This window comes from Trachurus japonicus, chromosome 24 (genome assembly GCF_045865225.1).
Source record: "Trachurus japonicus isolate A0001 chromosome 24, Traja_1.0".
In the NCBI taxonomy this organism is placed as follows: Eukaryota; Metazoa; Chordata; class Actinopteri; order Carangiformes; family Carangidae; genus Trachurus; species Trachurus japonicus.
In genome coordinates, this window is record NC_140930.1 from 11,841,677 (window position 1) to 11,860,508 (window position 18,832).

The 18,832-nt window shown below is 40.6% G+C and overlaps 1 protein-coding gene across 5 annotated transcripts in view; it reads right to left on the bottom strand.

The window, feature by feature from the left end:
* otofa (otoferlin a) overlaps positions 1–18,832 on the bottom strand; it is a 75,613-nt gene that overhangs the window by 45,766 nt on the left and 11,015 nt on the right. For all 5 annotated transcript variants that reach the window (XM_085770248.1, XM_085770249.1, XM_085770246.1 and 2 more), the window contains exon 3: positions 8,172–8,260. In XM_085770248.1, coding sequence (XP_085626374.1) covers positions 8,172–8,260 — 89 coding nt within the window. The remainder of the gene's footprint in view (positions 1–8,171; positions 8,261–18,832) is intronic.

An 18,832-nucleotide genomic window follows, 5' to 3' on the forward strand; every position in this document is an offset into this window, starting at 1 on the left:
GTATTTATTAGTTGTTGTTTTTTTTTTACTGTCTTTCACTTTTTCACCTTGGACATGTTAAAAGTCCAGGGTCATTTCCTGTACCATCATATCACATGTTTTTATACATGTGAATATATTTGAATATAATTTTACAACTAAAACTTTAAACAATTTTGATTGATTTGATTTGATTTGAATTTGAATTGATTTTCCTTGACCTAATAAAAACAGATTTGAAACAGATTTGTAACAACAACATCCCTGTTGTGTGAGTTACAGACAAATGTATTGAATATAATGTTATAGTATAGAATAAATGCATAATATATTTAACCCTCACACAACCAACTCTGCAACATACGTCCATGTCAACTGAGGTCACAAACATGGGGATCGCTCCAATCTCTTCACTCCGTACCATAATCTCATGGATGTGTGGCGTTAGAAAACCCTTAAAAAGGTTATATAAGGCTTTTACACATCAACAAGAAAAAAGCCTCCAAATCCAGTCCCTCTCTTTTGTATTTCCTCAAAGAGCACATACAGTAACAGAGTATAGGTAGGACACGTTGTTGTTGCTCCATACGCAGTGTAACATCATTAAACATTAGGTTCATTCCTACGCTGCCCAGGGATCCCTAGTTGTGCATAACAGTGCAAAGAAACCCAGTACAGCCCCCATTCAGCCAGCCAATTAGAGCTGGTGAATAATTCAAAGAGTTTCCCCCTAAACAGTGTGTTGTTCTCAGAGCAATCAGTCCCACACAAAGAACAGGCAACACTGAGCCACAGCCATTTGCAATTTCTACTTTAATGGTCACACACACACACACACACACACACACACACACACACACACACACACACACACACTGTAAATACAGCTGTGTTTTACATGTCAGTTCATACAGTATGTGACGTAGGCTACATACATATGGAGCAACAAGAAAATCATTAGGGAGAGCAGACGCACAACCACCAGGCTGGATATGAGTCCGCAGGGAGAGATAATGCAATGATAATAAGGGTATACTGTACTGTACAGTCAGTAGCTTTACCACATGCACACACACACACACGCACACACACACAGAGGAAACCTGTAGGGGTCGCAGCTAATGATGCGAGTGCCCCAACAGGACTATAGAAACTGACAGATAAATGTGAATGAGTACAACACACACACACTGTACACAAGCACACCTGCAGCTCAGCATGAAAGGCCACCAAACACTATCTTATTAAATTCAGAACCAATGAATAACGACAAAGGCCGTACTGTACGTGTCGTCTTATCAGCGAGCAAATAAAGAGAGGGCACTGTTTGTCACCTGCTATTAATCTTTCTTTCTCCCTGGATTATTTTATCCTCCTTCCTTTTTTTTTTTATCTCCATCTCTATCTCACTGATACTTTCTCCCTACAGCCCCTTGGAGTCAGTGGTGATGAATTCAACCTGCAGTGGAAAGAGAGGCTTCATTTGTTAGCAGAGCTTCAATGTGCAATAATGAGGTGAATTTGGATTTGACTTCACTTTGAATTCCAGTGATCTCTCTGGCTGGATGTTTTCCCTCCACGAAGGAGTCGTCCTGCCAGGTTCCCCAGATAAATAACTCCACGTTCGACTTTACAGCCCTGACGTGACTCGGGGAGAAAGACTGCAAGGTTATTATTTATGGTTATTTATGGAGAGAAGTTTTTATTCTTTGAAGATGAATAGAAAGTTTTGCCCTGAAGACATGAACCCCACTGCCTGTGTAATCCACTCTTTCCTTCACCAGACAGTGGTGATCGATGTATCATGGGTTACTTAGAAAAGCAAATGATCTGTCATTTCCTTTCAGCCATTGTAACGTGCGTACAAGTGTTGAATAATTGAACCGAGCGGGGCCTATCATGTTCTGGCTCACTTTTTAGCACTTCAAAAGGTGGCATTCATTATTGATTGTAGTTCTGCAAACAATTTACTTTCATCTGCTCTATAATTCAAAGCTCCCTTCCCTTTCAATTTGTATTATTCTTCTTTGTCAACCTGAAGTTTCTTTTACAAATCGAGAAGGCGGGGTGGGGTGGGGGGGGACTGTAACGAAATGACGGGTCGAGATGAATTGGAACAAGACTTTGAAATGTAAAATATTTTTTTCCCCGAGTCAAACAGAGTTGTTTCTCAAGGTTGCACTAATCTGCCGCAGCTGCAGGTAACTGAAGCTGGAGGACAGTGTGAAATGGAAATGTTACAGCTGGCAGGTGTGTGTGTGTGTGTGTGAGATACGGCCTGGGACGAGCAGCGAGGACAAACAGCAGTGCCCCCCATCGGTGAACATATGCCGATATAAACATAAACAGACACGGCGAACATGATTCACCTGGACACAATCGATACTCCAGTTTTCCTCCTTTTACACACACACACACACACACACACACACACACACACACACACACACACACACACACACACACACACACACACACACACACACACACACACACACACACACACACACACACACACACACAAACATACAACAGAGTCCTTTTGACCACAAACAAAAGAAAAAGCTATTAAGCCTGTCAGTGTTCATCAGCATGTCACTGCCAATCGAGGTGTGCGGTTTACTCGCTCCTGTTGCTGCGCTGTGCTCCAGCTTCACAACAGCTGCGTCACAGGACAAAAGGCACATTACAAATTCTGTGTGAATAAAGTATGACCCACATTTGATTTATCAAAATGTCATCTATAGTGGAAAGAGAGGGACAAAGAAAAAGGGAGCCGGTTCATTCATTTTTCTAAAGAGAGAAAAGATGCTCAATGTAGACGTCCATTAGCGTATTACAGCATCACTCAGATGCAGTCAGGACTGGGAGATGTGGATAAAACCTTATCCAAACCAAACTTCACAATTCATCTTACTGTAACTTTATAAAATCCAACCACAGTTTATGGCAGTTTTGATGAGAAATGTCTGTTTTTTGCCAATAATTACATAACTTGTGTGAATCTGTGACAATACAGTATCATATTGCCCAACCATGGATGCAAGGTTGATGATGCTGGGGTTAAAGCAATGCCACAAAGGCGTCGTTAAAGTTATTGCAATCCATCCTGAGGTCGACAGGAACGGCCATCTGACAAGACAAACAAGACGCCTCATTCAAAAACACAAATGTCAAACTTAGTTGAAAAGTCAGTGAAGTGAGTGATTCAACCTCTGGGGACCATGAAAGTCTGTATAGTTATTTTTTAATCTAACGCAGTCTAAACTTTACCTTCTTTAATCGTAAGCGGCTGCCATAACTAAAAAGTTTGATGAGGCTATTGCTTGGAAAGAAAAAAAACACACACATGACTTTATGCCTGTGACATAATCATAAAAAAAGTATGCTTCTGGTGAATTGTAAACACGACACAAAAAATAGCTCCACAGTGTTCATTCATTTCTGCACTTCAGGCATACAAAACAAATCCCACATAAATTATGAGTATATTCACTCTCAAAACAACATAGAAACTTTTTCAAGGAAAAATACAGAGCTTGTGCACAAGATATTTCTCTTCTTTTCTTCTCTTTCTAATACATTACTGTCTGAGTGGAGTGAGTGCTTCTGGCAGCAGCAGCAGCAGCAGCAGCAGCAGCTAAACACAGGAAGTTTATAGCATCAGTTTTCAATGTTCAGGCTGATGTTCAGATGAATACGTCCGACTCTCAGACTTCAGTCATTCTCATCTTATTCAGTAACAACATCAGAGTCTTCATAAATGCCGCATGTGTCACCAAGGTCTCGTCTCAACTCATGTCATATTTACACAAGATGTGGCTGCACAGATACTTACTAAGGAAATGGCAGCTGTTAGTCAACACATGAGTCATTGCACATTGGGGCCATATACAGACAAAAATACACAGGACTGCATAAAGAAAATACTAAATTACAGAGTCAAACTGCTGACGAGGCACCACTATGTCACAGGCTGATGAAATTATTGCAGTCTGTCGCAATAACACCATTACCCTGCAACTGTAAGTGATCGCAGCTTTGAATTTTGGAGCCTTTCTTCTCCTCTTTGATTTAGGGGATTATTCTTTGAAAATGTTACAAAGTCAATATGAATCAAGATCACACATTCTTAAATAAAACAAATCATCTGGATCTTATTTTAATAGCATGGAAATATATTCAGTCTTTTCCCCTGTGGACAATTTTTGACAGTATGAGCTCTGTGTACGAGTATAATGAGGCGTTACTTTCATTTCATTATACCTGGACTCCTGAAGGGTTCTTTGCCTGTGTTAGCCAAAAAAAGAAAGAAAGAATATAATAGATATTGAGAAATAGGTCTAGCAGTCACTCAGCAGTGATGCAGCCTTTAAATTGAAATTTAGAGACACACTACTTGCACTGGAGAGTATATTTTTAGCCACCTGTACTTCGTCCCTGTACTATCGAATGTTTTACTGTTATTCTGTCCATATCCCAAGGCCTCTCCTTGTTCAGAAACAACTCTGTCTTAAAACAACAGGAAGCTGCATCGGGGGCACGTGCTGCTTCAAGTACAAGTGAGACACAGAATAAGGACAAGAAATGTATCACTGCTTTTTTTTTTTTTGTAGCCCAAATGCATTGATGGACTAAAGTTAGTCTGAACATGTAATCAGATGACTTTCATAACTTATTTTTATGTGAAAGCTACACCAAACCTTTCATTTTTATGATCATGGTTTAGTTGGGAGATTCTTTCTTATATGAAAATTGTTTTTTTTACTTTACGGTAATAAAAACGGATGTGAGGGCCTATGACCTCAGCAAAAGTCTCAAAACTGACAGTCCAAACTGTTTCTCTTATGTCACAACATTTTGTTACGGTCTAGTCAACAAGTCATGTCGTATTTAGGCTGGAAATGTTTTGCTCAGAGGATTCATCCCCTGCATCGGGACACAGCAACATCACGCCTGGTGATGATGAGCAAAACATGCATAAAACAACATATTAACTATTCCTATTGTAATTTCAAGGACCCCCTGATATTCCCCAATGGACCTTGAATACACAATCATATCGTCTAACCACCTCTCCTCTTCTCTCCAGAGCTCAGTAACATGCAGCGTACTCCACTGGGTGCAGAGTATAAAAGCATTATCTCTGAGCCACGAGGGTAAACAGATGATAAAACATCGTCTATATGGCACTACAGCACAAAGACCATCATGCAACACTGCCTCCTCTTTGTGTTGTGGTAATGCGATTGCACTTGTGGTCATAGGGGTGTGACACACTGGCCTTACAGTGAGTTGGTTCCTTCAGTGATGAGGCAGATCAGTTACCGTGGTAATGATGCAGCCTGCGAACATATGGAGCAGGTGTGAGAACAACAGGAGCTGTGACTCACCTTGAATTATTTACCCACTTTAAATGTGTGTCGGCGGTTTGTGCTTGTGTGTGTGTGTTTAAGTGTCTTTGCATGCAAGAGCACTTGTTCGTGTGCACACGTATTTCCAACTCAGATGTTGCAATGCTGTGTGTGGGTGAAAAAGTTTCATTTAAAAGTAGTAACGACATTTTTTTTGTTTTAAATTCCCAAATGTTTTTATTGACCTGGATGCTGATGTAGTTGTTTGCTTATTGATGCGTTATAGCATGGTTGGAAAAACAACCAGGCCATTCAGAGATTTGTGAGCTAGTTAGATAGTAGGAATGAGGGCATCGTCTTCCTGTGCTACAGCCAGAAAAATAGCCTGAAAATGGCAGTGTATACGGAGGAGTTTGATGCAGCTGTACAGGTTTGTATGAGTCAACTTCAGAAAAAAAAAGCAACTGTTAAAATTCATCCTCTGGACATCACGACTGCCTGTGCAGGGTCACAGTGAAAACCTCTGACCTGCATGTGGTGCTGAATAAAGTCAATAAAGTTATTATGCATCCCCTATCTATCATGAATATCTGTATCGGATATTTTAGTAAAAAAAATGAAAATGTTTATCTGATGATAGCCTTGCAGGAAAAGTCAGGGATCACCAAACTCACTGGGATCTGTCCTCTGGAGACCGTGAATGTCATCAGCACTTCATGGTACTACATGGTACTAGGGATGTCACGATAAAACATTTTCTTGGTACGATTACTGTCAGAGAAATAATCACGATATTATGATTATCATGATTATTGTGCATTAATTAATTTCACAACGTCTAAAACCAAATATAGTCTATAATTACATCACTCACTGTTTACACAAAATATTTCAAGTATCTATTAATATATGAGCAATTATTAATCCCCCAGGGGAAGTGTTTGAAATATAAGTCCTAAATTGTCATCCATACCAAATGTTTACGTTTATTTTAATCGTTTTTTGTTTTATTTCGTTTTGTTTTCAAATACAAATGACACGCTAACATTTAAATTCCTACCAATTCTATGTTACAGTAGCTAAATGGACCAGTATCTGAGCATTTACCCATATTTTGGTGCACATCTGCCGATATAGTTCCGACATAACTTTTTTTGGGAAGTGATGGTATTTAGGAATCTTTTACGATTAATTAATACCACAATTAATTGTGAAAACAAGTAATCGTGACATCCCAACATGCTACTGTAGATCCAAGAGATGTTATGTTCAGATACTTCAGTCTGGACCAAAGTGGTGGTGGTGGTGGGACCACCTGACACAACAAATCCTGAGAGTCACACAAGCTGTGACGGACACAAACAACAAACACAACACCAGAATGAAAAAACGAAAACGACAGAAGCAACAGCTTCGGCTTAGTTGCACTACAAACTGAGTTCTACACATTTCTCCAGTCGCTGCCTAAACTTCATAACCCCGCTGGCTGTGAAGTTCTCATGCGGTAGAAAAACCATGGTGACAGTTGAGAGCTGCCTTGATGCAGAGCTGATACAACAACTGCCTGCAAACCTGTCACCTGCTTTTAACTCGCCTTTGTAAGTGGATGTGAGATCTGCCACCAACTACAGCAGACATGACATGACATGATAAGGTCACGCAGATAAACTATAAAGACAGAGCTACACCTACACACACACATTACCACCTACGTACATTGACAAAGTTCTAATGACAGCGTGGGCGATGCAATTTGTCCTTCACGTGGACACGTCCATGATATGATTGCATTTGTTACGGACACAGGAGACAGACCGGCTTCCTGGCACAGCCCGACTCTGTCTTTTCAGATCTGGATGTATCATCCAGAGGAGCTAGGCTGCAGGATACCCCTCAGGGCCATTGGAGATGAAGAAAAAACAAGAAAAAGATGTGGAGGAAGAGGAGGAGGAGATGGTGGAAATTTCTTAATTAGCCAGTTTTCATACATAGCAGCCACACAAATGATCGTAGAAGTAGTAATTAGAGAGCAGTGAAGGATCCTTGAAGCAGGTTTGCCTGTCAATGCTCGGCTCAAGAGTTCATTAATGAAAGATCTAAATTAGTCGTAACTCGAATACACTGTCCTCACCTCAAAAACATACAACTTGGAAACTGCTAATAAAAGTGCATTAGTTTGAATGGTGTACATTCTCATTATTAACCTCGTCAACGCAGGATCACACACACACACACACACACACACACACACACGCACGCACGCACGCACACACACGCACACACACACACACACACACACACACACACACACACACACACACACACACACACACACACACACACACACACACACACACACACACACACACACACACACACACACACACACACACACACACACACACACACACACACACACACACACAATTCCAGTTGCCTTGTCCACTGCAGCACCCTGGGTGTTTTTCCATGATCAGATTATCTGGAGTGTGAGGTGACAAATGTGCCCATTACTGAAGATCTAATGCTGTTTCATTACCTCCACCATCCTCCTGATGTGAGTCTCATTCACGGCCGGCTCTGTGGTTTGCAGTTTGTTACACACACACAATTTGAGTCAATTTAGACAACGCTCTCGGGGGAATACAGTCAGTGCCCACACACACACACACACTCACACACACACGTGCACACACACACACACTGTGTCAGTCTGAATCGGTCACAGGCTGTGACAGGGAGGACACTGAAACCACAAACAGTTCACGCTGTGTGGTGAGCTGTTCGCTGCTCGGTGTGGTGAGTGTGGTTTTTGAAGATAAGCAGTGTGTCTCTCACCTGTTGGAGAAAACTTTGCTGTAATTGTAAATTTGGATCTCCAACATCTCGTTTCCATCCAGCCTGCTGGCGATGGGCCATCGAAATGTCTGAGGGAAGAAAACCAAGACAAATCACTTAAAAACGTAGTCAGACTGAAACTAACTTATAGAATAATTTATGGTGGTTTTCTTCAAATTGCTTCTTCTCTTCAACCAACAGCCCCTCCAAGTATCTAATTAACAATAATCAGAGCTGCAACCACAATACAACTATACATATTGCAATTGTGATTTCAGTTGGAATAGTAATTTTTTTTATCTATTTAAGAAAACATAAAACTGATGATGTGATTATTTTGTTGGGCTTGCTTGTACCAAACAAACATGTCTTTTTATATCTACAGAATATTTTTAGCCTGGGCTTCTCAACACAACATTTATGGTGCCGACAGTGTACAACAATGTTGTGGCATAAAAAAACAAAACAAGACAGCATCTCCTGCAATCTGGATATTACTCTTGGCTATATTGTAACTTCAATTACTGTACTATACAGTGGTTGAAAAGAGTTTTCGGACACCCTTAAAATTTTACACAATTCCCAGCACATGCGGATCAGGATGGGGACATTTCTGGCTTAAGAAACTTTTGGACGCCCAGATCTTGGATTGTCTTCAAAGCTGTTGGTTCGTCTGTATTTATGCAGAGTGTATCCAACTGCTAAAGGACTGCATCTGCACTTCCTGGCTATCTGGCAGCACTGGACCCTCCTGGCTGAGAATCTGTATCTCCAGGCGTTTTTCCTGCGTTAGGTTCCTTTTTGTCTCTGAAGAACTTTCACATGTGCTGCCTTTATATAGACATGAAGCACGCCAACACAAACTGTGTCTTTTAATAAAAAAAAGCATGACCTTCATTAGTGGATCACTGGTACCAAAATGACCCAATACTCAAAATGTCTTGTGTATTTTTATGGAACCAATCAATTTTAAGTTTTCAATGGCTTTTTAAGGATTTGTTTAGTATTTTGGCTGTGACTGTACTAAAAGAAATGGATTGGAGACAAAAATGGCTAAAACAAGGAACCTATCGCAGGAAACTCGCCTGAAGATACAGATTCTCAGCCAGGAGGGTCCAGCGCCGCCAGATAGCCAGGAAGTGCAGATGCAGTCCTTCAGCAGTTACAGTTACACAGAAATACAGACGAACCAACAGCTTGGAAGACAAACTATGATCTGGGCATCCAAGGGTTTCTCCAACAAGAAATGTCCCCATCCTGATCCGCATGTGCAGGGAAGGGAATTGTGTAAAGTTTTAAGGGTGTCCGAAAACTTTTTTCCACCACTGTATATTGTGATCAATTGCACAGCCCAAACAATAAAAAAGGAAATTCTTTCATAAACCTATTACGGTAGATGTGATGTGATGTTTGAAACCACTCCTATGTGTTTAACATACTGTATGAACCAGTTGAACAGGTGACCCTGACTTATATATACAGTAACCAATGCGTTTAGTTTTTGGTGTCATTTTTGAGCTTTATGGGTGGTGGTGGTGGTGGTGGGTGGATTTTATTATCTTTTGGACAGAGCCTGGTGGTATCAGGAAATAAAAGGAATAAGTTATATCCCACATGTAGAATCTGTGGTCCAAGCCTACAGCTGAGCTTGAGCCCACTTGCAGCTTGCAGCACCAGATGAGTCAGTCTTTTAAGTGAAGCCTCAAAGTTATCGACACATTTCTCACCCCTCCAGCTGCTGCACATGTACTAAAACCTGTCAGTATATTGAACCAATATCGACATCGACTGTAACTCTCAGCTAGAAAGCACATGAGGGTGTTTCCCAAAATGTAAGTCTATTCTTTTACGTCCATCAGTGTCCAAGAGCCGGTACAAGGCCATGTCAGCGTGTATCCGTTTCTCTCAAGTGACCATGAATTTAAAAGAATCCTTGCCGGATCCGGAGGAAACAAATCATCATAATGTTTTATTTATAAACAATAAACATCTCCAGGTTGTATATATATGACTAAGATTATTTATAACCTGATTTGCTATAAGGAAGAAAAGAAAAACAGCAGCCAAGCAAAATCTTATGGTAATACGTTTTGAAAATGTTGGGATATCCTTGAGAAAAGAGCTCAGGTGGTGAGAAGTATGGAAACAGCTTTGAGCGATAGCTCTCCTTTGGCATTTTCACTCTAATTAGCTCTGAAACAACAGTTTGAAGGTATTTCAGGTGCTTTCATGTAGCTTTGGCAGGAAGAGGAAAAAACTGTCAATCTTTTTTTAAATTTATGCTAAATCATCTGCAACAGATATTCCTCAGCGATGTCTTTCCTAACAGGCTTTGTCAGGCTGATCAGATGATGATTATGCCACTTGTCTCTATTTTCCCACACTTTTAAACACATACTATATCTCTAGAGATAAGAACTGCCCTATAATGAACCCTGAGGTTTTATTACTGGAGAGCTTATCTGTCAGCACCGCTGTGAGACAGGTGGATTAATTCTATCACTTAACTTGCTTACAGTATGTTAAGAACTTTTAGAGACTTCATAAATAATTAAACACATTAGAGCTACCGGTATTAGGAAACAGTAAAAATCAATGAGGTAGAATCATAAACAGACGACAGATGACGCAGGTTTTGATAAAAAAAGAACTCATCACGCAGGTTGCTCCAAAGTCTCACGCAGGCTCAGACACTTTCAAAACAACTAGTGGGATCCGAGGTTTTAGGCAATAAAATGACTCCTTGGGAAGTAAATTACTTCCGACATAATCTGGTGCCAGTGAAGTCAATGAAAACCTCAAGACTCACTTTAAATGAAATAAATTGTAATACTAAAACTGATAAATTGTGAAACTACAGCACTTCAGATCCTGATAGAATTTTTATAATGGCACTGATGACTTTGCCAAAGACATAATCTTCATATTTATGATACAGTAGTTTTTAAATCTGCACAATTTATGAGGCCAAAAAAAGGATGTGCATGTTAATAGAAAATGTATTTCAGTCAGTGTAAGCTTTGACTGTGTACAATAAGATGCAACTTTTCACTCCATAAAAAATATCTGATTTTAATATATGTTGCATTGTTCCCCTGCTAGTTTACTTATTATTTATCTATCGACCAAACTGATTCAAATTTCATCATTTGTGGGAATGTAATGCTGTTAGAAAATGAAAATAAGCATGGGCAAATATCTTAACATCTTAAAACTCTCATTAAAGCTCAAGTGAGGAAGGAAATACATCAAGAACTCCCTTTCCTGCTGGCTCTGCATTGGCAGATTAAATCATTCATTCAACACGAATCAGTATAATTTAGACGGATACTGCACGAAGAAAATTCTCAAGTATCAACTATATCAGTGGGAAAAGTATGTAATGATAGATGTGGTTAAAGCATCAAAGCAATTCCTATTCACAGGATCCATTAACGGGCACATTAGTAAAATCTGACACCCGTGTGTGATGCATTATCCAACTCTCTTGTGTTGAATTAATTTTGACAAGGCTGCAAAATGAAGTGCAGAAACAAAAACATTCATAGCAAAGGTTGGAAACGTGATGGAGTCAAGTGCTGATTCACATCCGGTAAATCCCCTCAGACCCTTGTCCTCTGCGCTGCACTACCAAAGGAACAGAGGGTATACGAGGGCACAGGGAGAAAGGTTGCACAGGTGATTTAAAACTCATTCGCCCCCTGCTGACATTGGCCTCTCCGTCTGGAGAACACTGCAGGCTGTCAGGCAAACGATCCATCAGGACTGTCCCATTATCGAATCCTGGGGTTCCCACCTGCTACTGGTAGACCTACCAATGCAAGTGTGTGTGTGTGTGTTTGTGTGTGTGTTGCGTCAAAGCATCAGTCTGTTCTCTCTGCCTCGAGGCCCTGCAGTCTGCGGTTCCTCCTCCTTGACTTCATCCAGGCATGACCAGTAGTCCTGCCTTCCCTCTTATTCCCGCTATTATTCACACAACATTCGGAGTGCCCACAGCACTCAGAGTGATGGTCGTCGGCTGAGATTACAGCTAATACAGTTTGTACCACATCTCATTTACAACTAAATCTCCTCTAGTGTGTTTTGAGCAGCCGAGAGTGCAGAAGGGAAGAGGCCCCGGCGTGGCGTTAATGTTGTACGGATGACAACACTCCCTGCTAATGGAGGAAACAAGGGCTAATATACACATACAAATGAATTACACACACACAGTAGCTCAAACAATACAGACACACAACTGCAAACCTGATTAGGTTTTGTTTATCTACCACCAGGGACACTGGGCAACCACATTAATTTCCCCAGAGTAAGAAAACCGTTCTTTCTAATCCGTCTGCAAACACATGTGCAGGTACATGTTTCGTCCTGCGCCCTATTTTCTCTTCTTTTCTTACACAAACAGTGATTTACCAACTTTAAGCCGCTGCCTGCAGCCATGTTAACTCCATATGTGTCTTAGTGCTTCGTTTGTCTTCCCCCGTTGCCACAATAATGTCCAAGGCTCCTTATCTCTAAAAGAACACACACTGAGGAATCCACAGCATAAAGGAATGAGCTGTTTCTGTTGCCTAATGCTTTCACAGCCACTGTGACGGACGAAAGTACTTACCCCGGTTTAAATACCAGCACAGTGCAGGGAAATAAAACACGAGACGAGAATCCATTAAGGTAAGAAAGTGGAAAGTTAAGTGTGTTTCAAAGTTTTTAACTGTGCAACAGCCCGGTAAACGATCGACTGGCCTCTGGCTTTACGCTATTACCACCATCAGACAATACAATACAATACAATACAATATTGACCGCTGCATTTTCAAAGGGTGCTGCTTTTCTCGGAGAAAAGCAATTTCAGAGAAGGGTTATGCAGCATTAAGCGGCAAAATATTCCCATTTGTCAAGTTAAGCACTTCTCCAATGCACGCATTCCTTACGTTCAGAAGAAAGGGGGGAAAAAAAGCTCTGCAAAAGCTCACACTCTTTTGTAATTCAGAAAAATAGAGATCCTTATTATTTTTATTCAGGTAGTCTGCCTGCACACTCTCCCCAGATTTCTTTTACTCAGCTGTGTTTATTTATTTCACAGGTACTACAGAAACGAATAAATAACATGATTATTTGATGACTGTGGTTTAGCCAAGCGTCTATATTTAATCCACCATCTCTGAGCAGCATGATGTTAAAATTTAAACATGTTCAGAAGCACGTTGCCATGCTCTATCAGTCCGCTGAACGGATGTAGGCACTTGTATGAAACGCGCTGGTTGAAATTTATCGGCATTCATTATGTTTGATTCAGCGTTGTCATGGTTACCTCAATAAAACATTTATGGGATCACTTTATTGCTCGTCAGGTGACCCCAGTGGACAGAGAAACACATTTCCCAAGAGGTTGTGAGGCTGTGCCTGACAAATGATAACAATCAGCTGACAAAGTTAAGATGAACTGAACTGCCAATGGGTAAAGGCAAAGGCAATTTTCTACAGTGTCATACGACCTTTAGTAGTAGATGATGATACATGTTACATCAAAAAGATACAAAGGCAACAGTCAATATTTTTGGAAGAAGGAACAAATTCTCTCCTTAACTTTTACCAAATTTTCATGGGGCACAATAAAACACCTCCTCATAAATGTTGCAATGTAGGAAAGGAAAATTATTCATCTGGAAGTAAAGTGCACAATAATAATCCTGAAGTCGCCAACCTTTATAATCATCAGCTCTCAAACGGTGTAACGACACGACAGCCACTCTTTGAGTAAGTAATATAAACATTGGTTAAAGATTTGTCAAAGTTGAAGAGAAACTATGCAAGTCTGTCTCTTTTCTGCTGTTTTGCTAACCCTCATCCTGGCCATGTGTATTTGTTGACAACAAAGCCGATGAGAAATCAATCAATAGAGCAGTAGATAATGTTATATATCATACACAATACTACAACGTGTATAGTTTAATCCGTCATAAACAAGAGATTATGGATTACGGAACGCGTTTGTGTCGTCCTGTGTAGTTCCTCTTTAATGCAGCCTCAAAAATCTCTTAAAAGAGATTTTTTTTTATCTCAAGCAATTTGCCTGGTAAAATAAAGGTTAAAAAAAAAAGAATCTGGATCCTACACTTCCCATAATGCACCCTGGCCTGGGCCTGTGTTGAGTTTGCATGTTCTCCCTCTGTCCCTGTTACTTTGGCTTTGTCCCAGTCCAGTAATGAGTGTGTGAGGTTGTTTGTCTCTATATGTCAGCCCTATGATAAATACAGTATGTGTATGTACGTATACTGTGTGGTTGACTGACATCATCCTCAATATGCTGCTGGGATGTGTTGAGGCTCTAAGGGTGGGACATGTAACGCCTCTATAGGACACTTTGACAAGTACAGGTGTGACAAATCCTAACATTAATGAAGGCTGAATTCAGTTTCAGGGTCTTGGGTTGTATTTTGCACGGCTCACTGTCACGGATTACTAGGGCACTTGAACAAAGCAGAACTACCTGTGTTTTTTTCCTACTATGTCAAATCAAAAATACCTGCTGTGAAAAATGCCATGTTATCTACACAGCATGACTCCACATGACCTCTAATCAGCCCCAGTTGGTAAACTCCTGCAGTGCTGTGCAAGCGCATTTAAATGTAACAAAATGAGAAGAAACCACAAACAGACATAAATATGAGGCTACACCGTGTTCTTGTTCTGCACGGCTCGGACTTGAAACTGTCAAGTAGTCGCTGTGCCTCAAACGCTGACTGATGTAAACTCGCTGCAATGCGCCCACACCAACATTCAACACTCATACATTTATTCACATTATCTGTGATACTATTTCATAAAGAAATGTGAGATAGAAATGTAAAAGGCAATACCACTGCACTGATGTGTTTTATATATATATACACACCCCACTGGTCCTATCTTCGTCTCTATTTTTGTGCTTGTCGGAAGGACGCACATTACTATTCCCAGATCCCCCCTGTTGCCCTCTGTACCACCCTAATTGGTGGAGTAAGGGGCGCTCATTAAAAGTGACAGGTATGATCTCAGTAACCGGAAGCCTTGAGGCCACAGTGGCCAATCACAGGGTCTAAATGCTCGGCTGAAGAGCAGCTATTACTGGTTTGAGCCCACGCTGGAGGATTGTGGCGAGGAAGAAGAGTGACCAGACAGTCCTCACTTTCCCCTCTCCTGCCGCACCACCATCCTTTGATATCTTATAACTGTTGCCATGGACACAGAGGATGAAAACATCTCTATGATTAATTATGAACAATATGTTCTCTATTTTTCACACTCAAAGGTTAGGAGCAACTTGTTATATTTACTGTAAGGCCATTCTCTATGCAGCCTGTCGTCTTCTTGTGATCTTATTATAATGCAGCTCTCCACACTGCAGCTGAAAGGGTAAAAGAGATACGGGCAGACGGACTACATAGAGGAAGTATAAACGACCCTCTCATTACAGCAGGCTTTACTACTCAGCTCCATATATATGCGATGCAGTATAACATTTAGTGTTGTGAGTCTCTGTATTCGCTGAATGTGCTGTCATGTACAATACAAGAGAGAGTCTGCAACAGTAAATTATTAAATGCTGGAATTTTACTCGCCTACGTTCAGTAACCTGACATTACCTTTCATGATCCTGTTTCTTTCACTGATATTCTCCCACTTTCCTTTTTTATGAATGTGGTTTTAATTGTACAACAATCCTGCCTGAGTGAGAAAAGCTCCCACTTTTCAGGGATATTCATCATCATGTCTCATGCTGAAGGAGGAAATTTTGAGCAAATCTGTAACAAAAACACAGTTGACTTTCTGTCTGTGTCTGAACTTTTGCATGCTGAGAGAGCAAATGCATCACTCCTCCACATACACATTACCATAGAGCTTATTCAGTCATTTATATTAATCTAAAGAGCATTGAGTTGGCTCCACTCTGGTTTATCTCAATGATTTTGGCATGAACTGACATTCATGGTCTCCAGACGGTGAATCCTCAGTCGAATGAGTCCCAATTGTGATTCTGAATGAGATTGCTCAACAGGAAATTTAGTAGACGTTCACAGTGATGCCTCCGATTTTTTCTTTTAAAGCCATCATCAGATTAAATATCGACTCATTTCGTCAAGTGTTCACACAGGACATGTGTATAAGTGACAGTGCGGAAGAAACAGCATTTCTTATAAGAAAATCGATCGTGTCCAGTTCACTGACATCGCTGCCCATGTGTGCATGCACCCAACCCCACTACCACCACCACCACCACCCCCCCCCCCCCCAACCTATAGTCTCAGTTTACTCTCTCTAATTGGGCTGTCCATCACTGTTTTCCTTTTCATTCCCGCTCTGTTTCTCGTATGTCACTTTCTCTGCATGCTCCGATGTTTCTCCACTCATCTCAGTCTAATTTATAGGATGTGTCGAATGAAATGCCACAGACGTGAACATACTGGGATTAAATCACAGTGACTCAGTGATTGTGACAGCAACAAAACATGCTCCAGTAGTTTTTGTTGGCAATGTTTCCTGTCTTATTATTGCTGCATTAATTCTATGCGAATACAACTAAAAGGTCATCTTTTTTCTTTCATTCATCAAATTGAATCAATCTGAAACATAACAGCAGCGACAAAATCAAACACTCTTCCTCCTCTCTTGAAGACTGAGTGGCACTGTGGACAGGTGTGGGAGAATCTTTATCCAATTGATTCAATGAAATCTCACTTTGTTTCAAGCTCCGCTCTAATAAAACTGCAATTATCTCCCCAGTTACTGCTGTGGAGGACCAGATGGTGCGGAGATAATGAACTGCGCGCTTGTCAAGTAAGCAGCTCCTTGTCCTTGAAAATAGACGGCGTTGTGCTGAGAGAAAGCAGCTCACCCTTCAATTAAAAGAAACAACTTTTCTGCTGAGATGGATTGTTTTTCATTTACTTCTCAGGGTAACACTTTATTTTAAGGGGTCCTTGTTCCTGTGTATCTACCTAATTAATTACAGTGTAATTACCTATTTAACCGTATGTAATAACATGTACTTACATTGTAAATACATAGTGTATTTTAGTGTACTTACAGGTCCTTGTTACACTTGTAATAAGAAATGCCAAAGTGGCCTCTCTCTTTGCACAAGCATTTCTTATTACAAGTGTAACAAGGACCTGTAAGTACACCAAAATACACTATGTATTTACAATGTAAGTACATGTTATTACATACGGTTACATAGGTAATTACACTGTAATTAATTAGGTAGATACACAGGAACAAGGACCCCTTAAAATAAAGTGTTACCCTTCTCAGCAACAGGGGCTCAATTTCTGTTGATGTGGTGGCAAACCAACAGCTGGAAGTGACTTCAGTGTGTTTGTTAATCAAAAAAATCATAGTAGAGTTCATCCAACATAAAGCCTATCACGGCTCTACAGGAGAGTACACCCAAAAGGCTTAAAGCTGAACATGCCTCATCTGCTGCTCACCAGAAGTTGCAGATAAAAACATAATTTTTTCCCCCTGCAATGCAATAAAGGAAATCTATTTGGCTTTATTCCAGCTGGTTTCTAAGGTGGGCGCTTTGAGACGAAATCCATTCAGACTGTACTGTACTGTAGCTGTGAATTGAAGCTGCTCCAATGTCGAAACTACACCTATAGAAAAGCAGCTGAAAGTCTGTTCTTGTTCATATGCTGTTCTTATACAGTACGAGATACTATTTCACAGTCAAGCGACTTTTCTTGTGGATTGTGGATTGTTTTACTTTGTCTACTTGATTTTTGTGCCGGTGTTTATCGAGGCACCTTGTCACTCCTGAGAGAGAGAAAGAAAGACTCCATAAAGCAGAGGAGTTTCAAGCGGATGCACATGAGCAAACACAGACACAGACAAAGAGAAATGAGCGCTTTATATATTTTTTCTTTCTCTTCCAAGGGGCTTACGATAATGAAGTAGAAAAACATTATTCCCTACAGAAATAATGCTTTTGGTTTCTGTCTTTTGCTTGCACCTGTGTGCATGTGCATGTGTGTGAACTTGTTAAAAATTCTCCCGTTTTTTGTAACGAGTCTAAATCCACAATCCGCTTTCAGCTTCCCTCCCAACTCTAAGCCGAAGCAAAGAAAATATTCTGCTCAGATCATCATTTATTCAGTGCACTCAGAGATGGGAAAGCACCTCCCTGGAGCAGCCCTGAATTTTGAAAACTGGTGAACTTCTTCTTTTTTTTTTTTTTTTTACCACTGAATATATTCCAGTTAGTTTCCAGCCAATAGGCTAAAGTTACTCGACTCTTCTACTTATTGGTGGTCAAGTGAAGCGGCGGCTGAAACACCATGCGGATTACCTTTAATGCATCAATTTATGTTTTTTTGAGACAATTTCATTCTCTGGTCTTGTACAGGATATGAATCCTGCTTCTTGGTATGATGTAAATTAGTTTAAAAACCTCACCCTGATAGTGATATCCTCTCATATAACAGATACGCCTTACTCCAGCCCACTAACTTCCCAAACCCGATTACCAAAGTTCTGAGGAGGAAGTGCGCTCACTGCGGTCTCTTCCTCCTCTCTTTGGTCAGCCACAACACGACCTCCAGTTCACAGTCTCCATGCGGTCGGCGTGAGGCTTTCAAGAGCAAAGAATACAGATATGGAATCTATCAGTCAAACGTATTTGT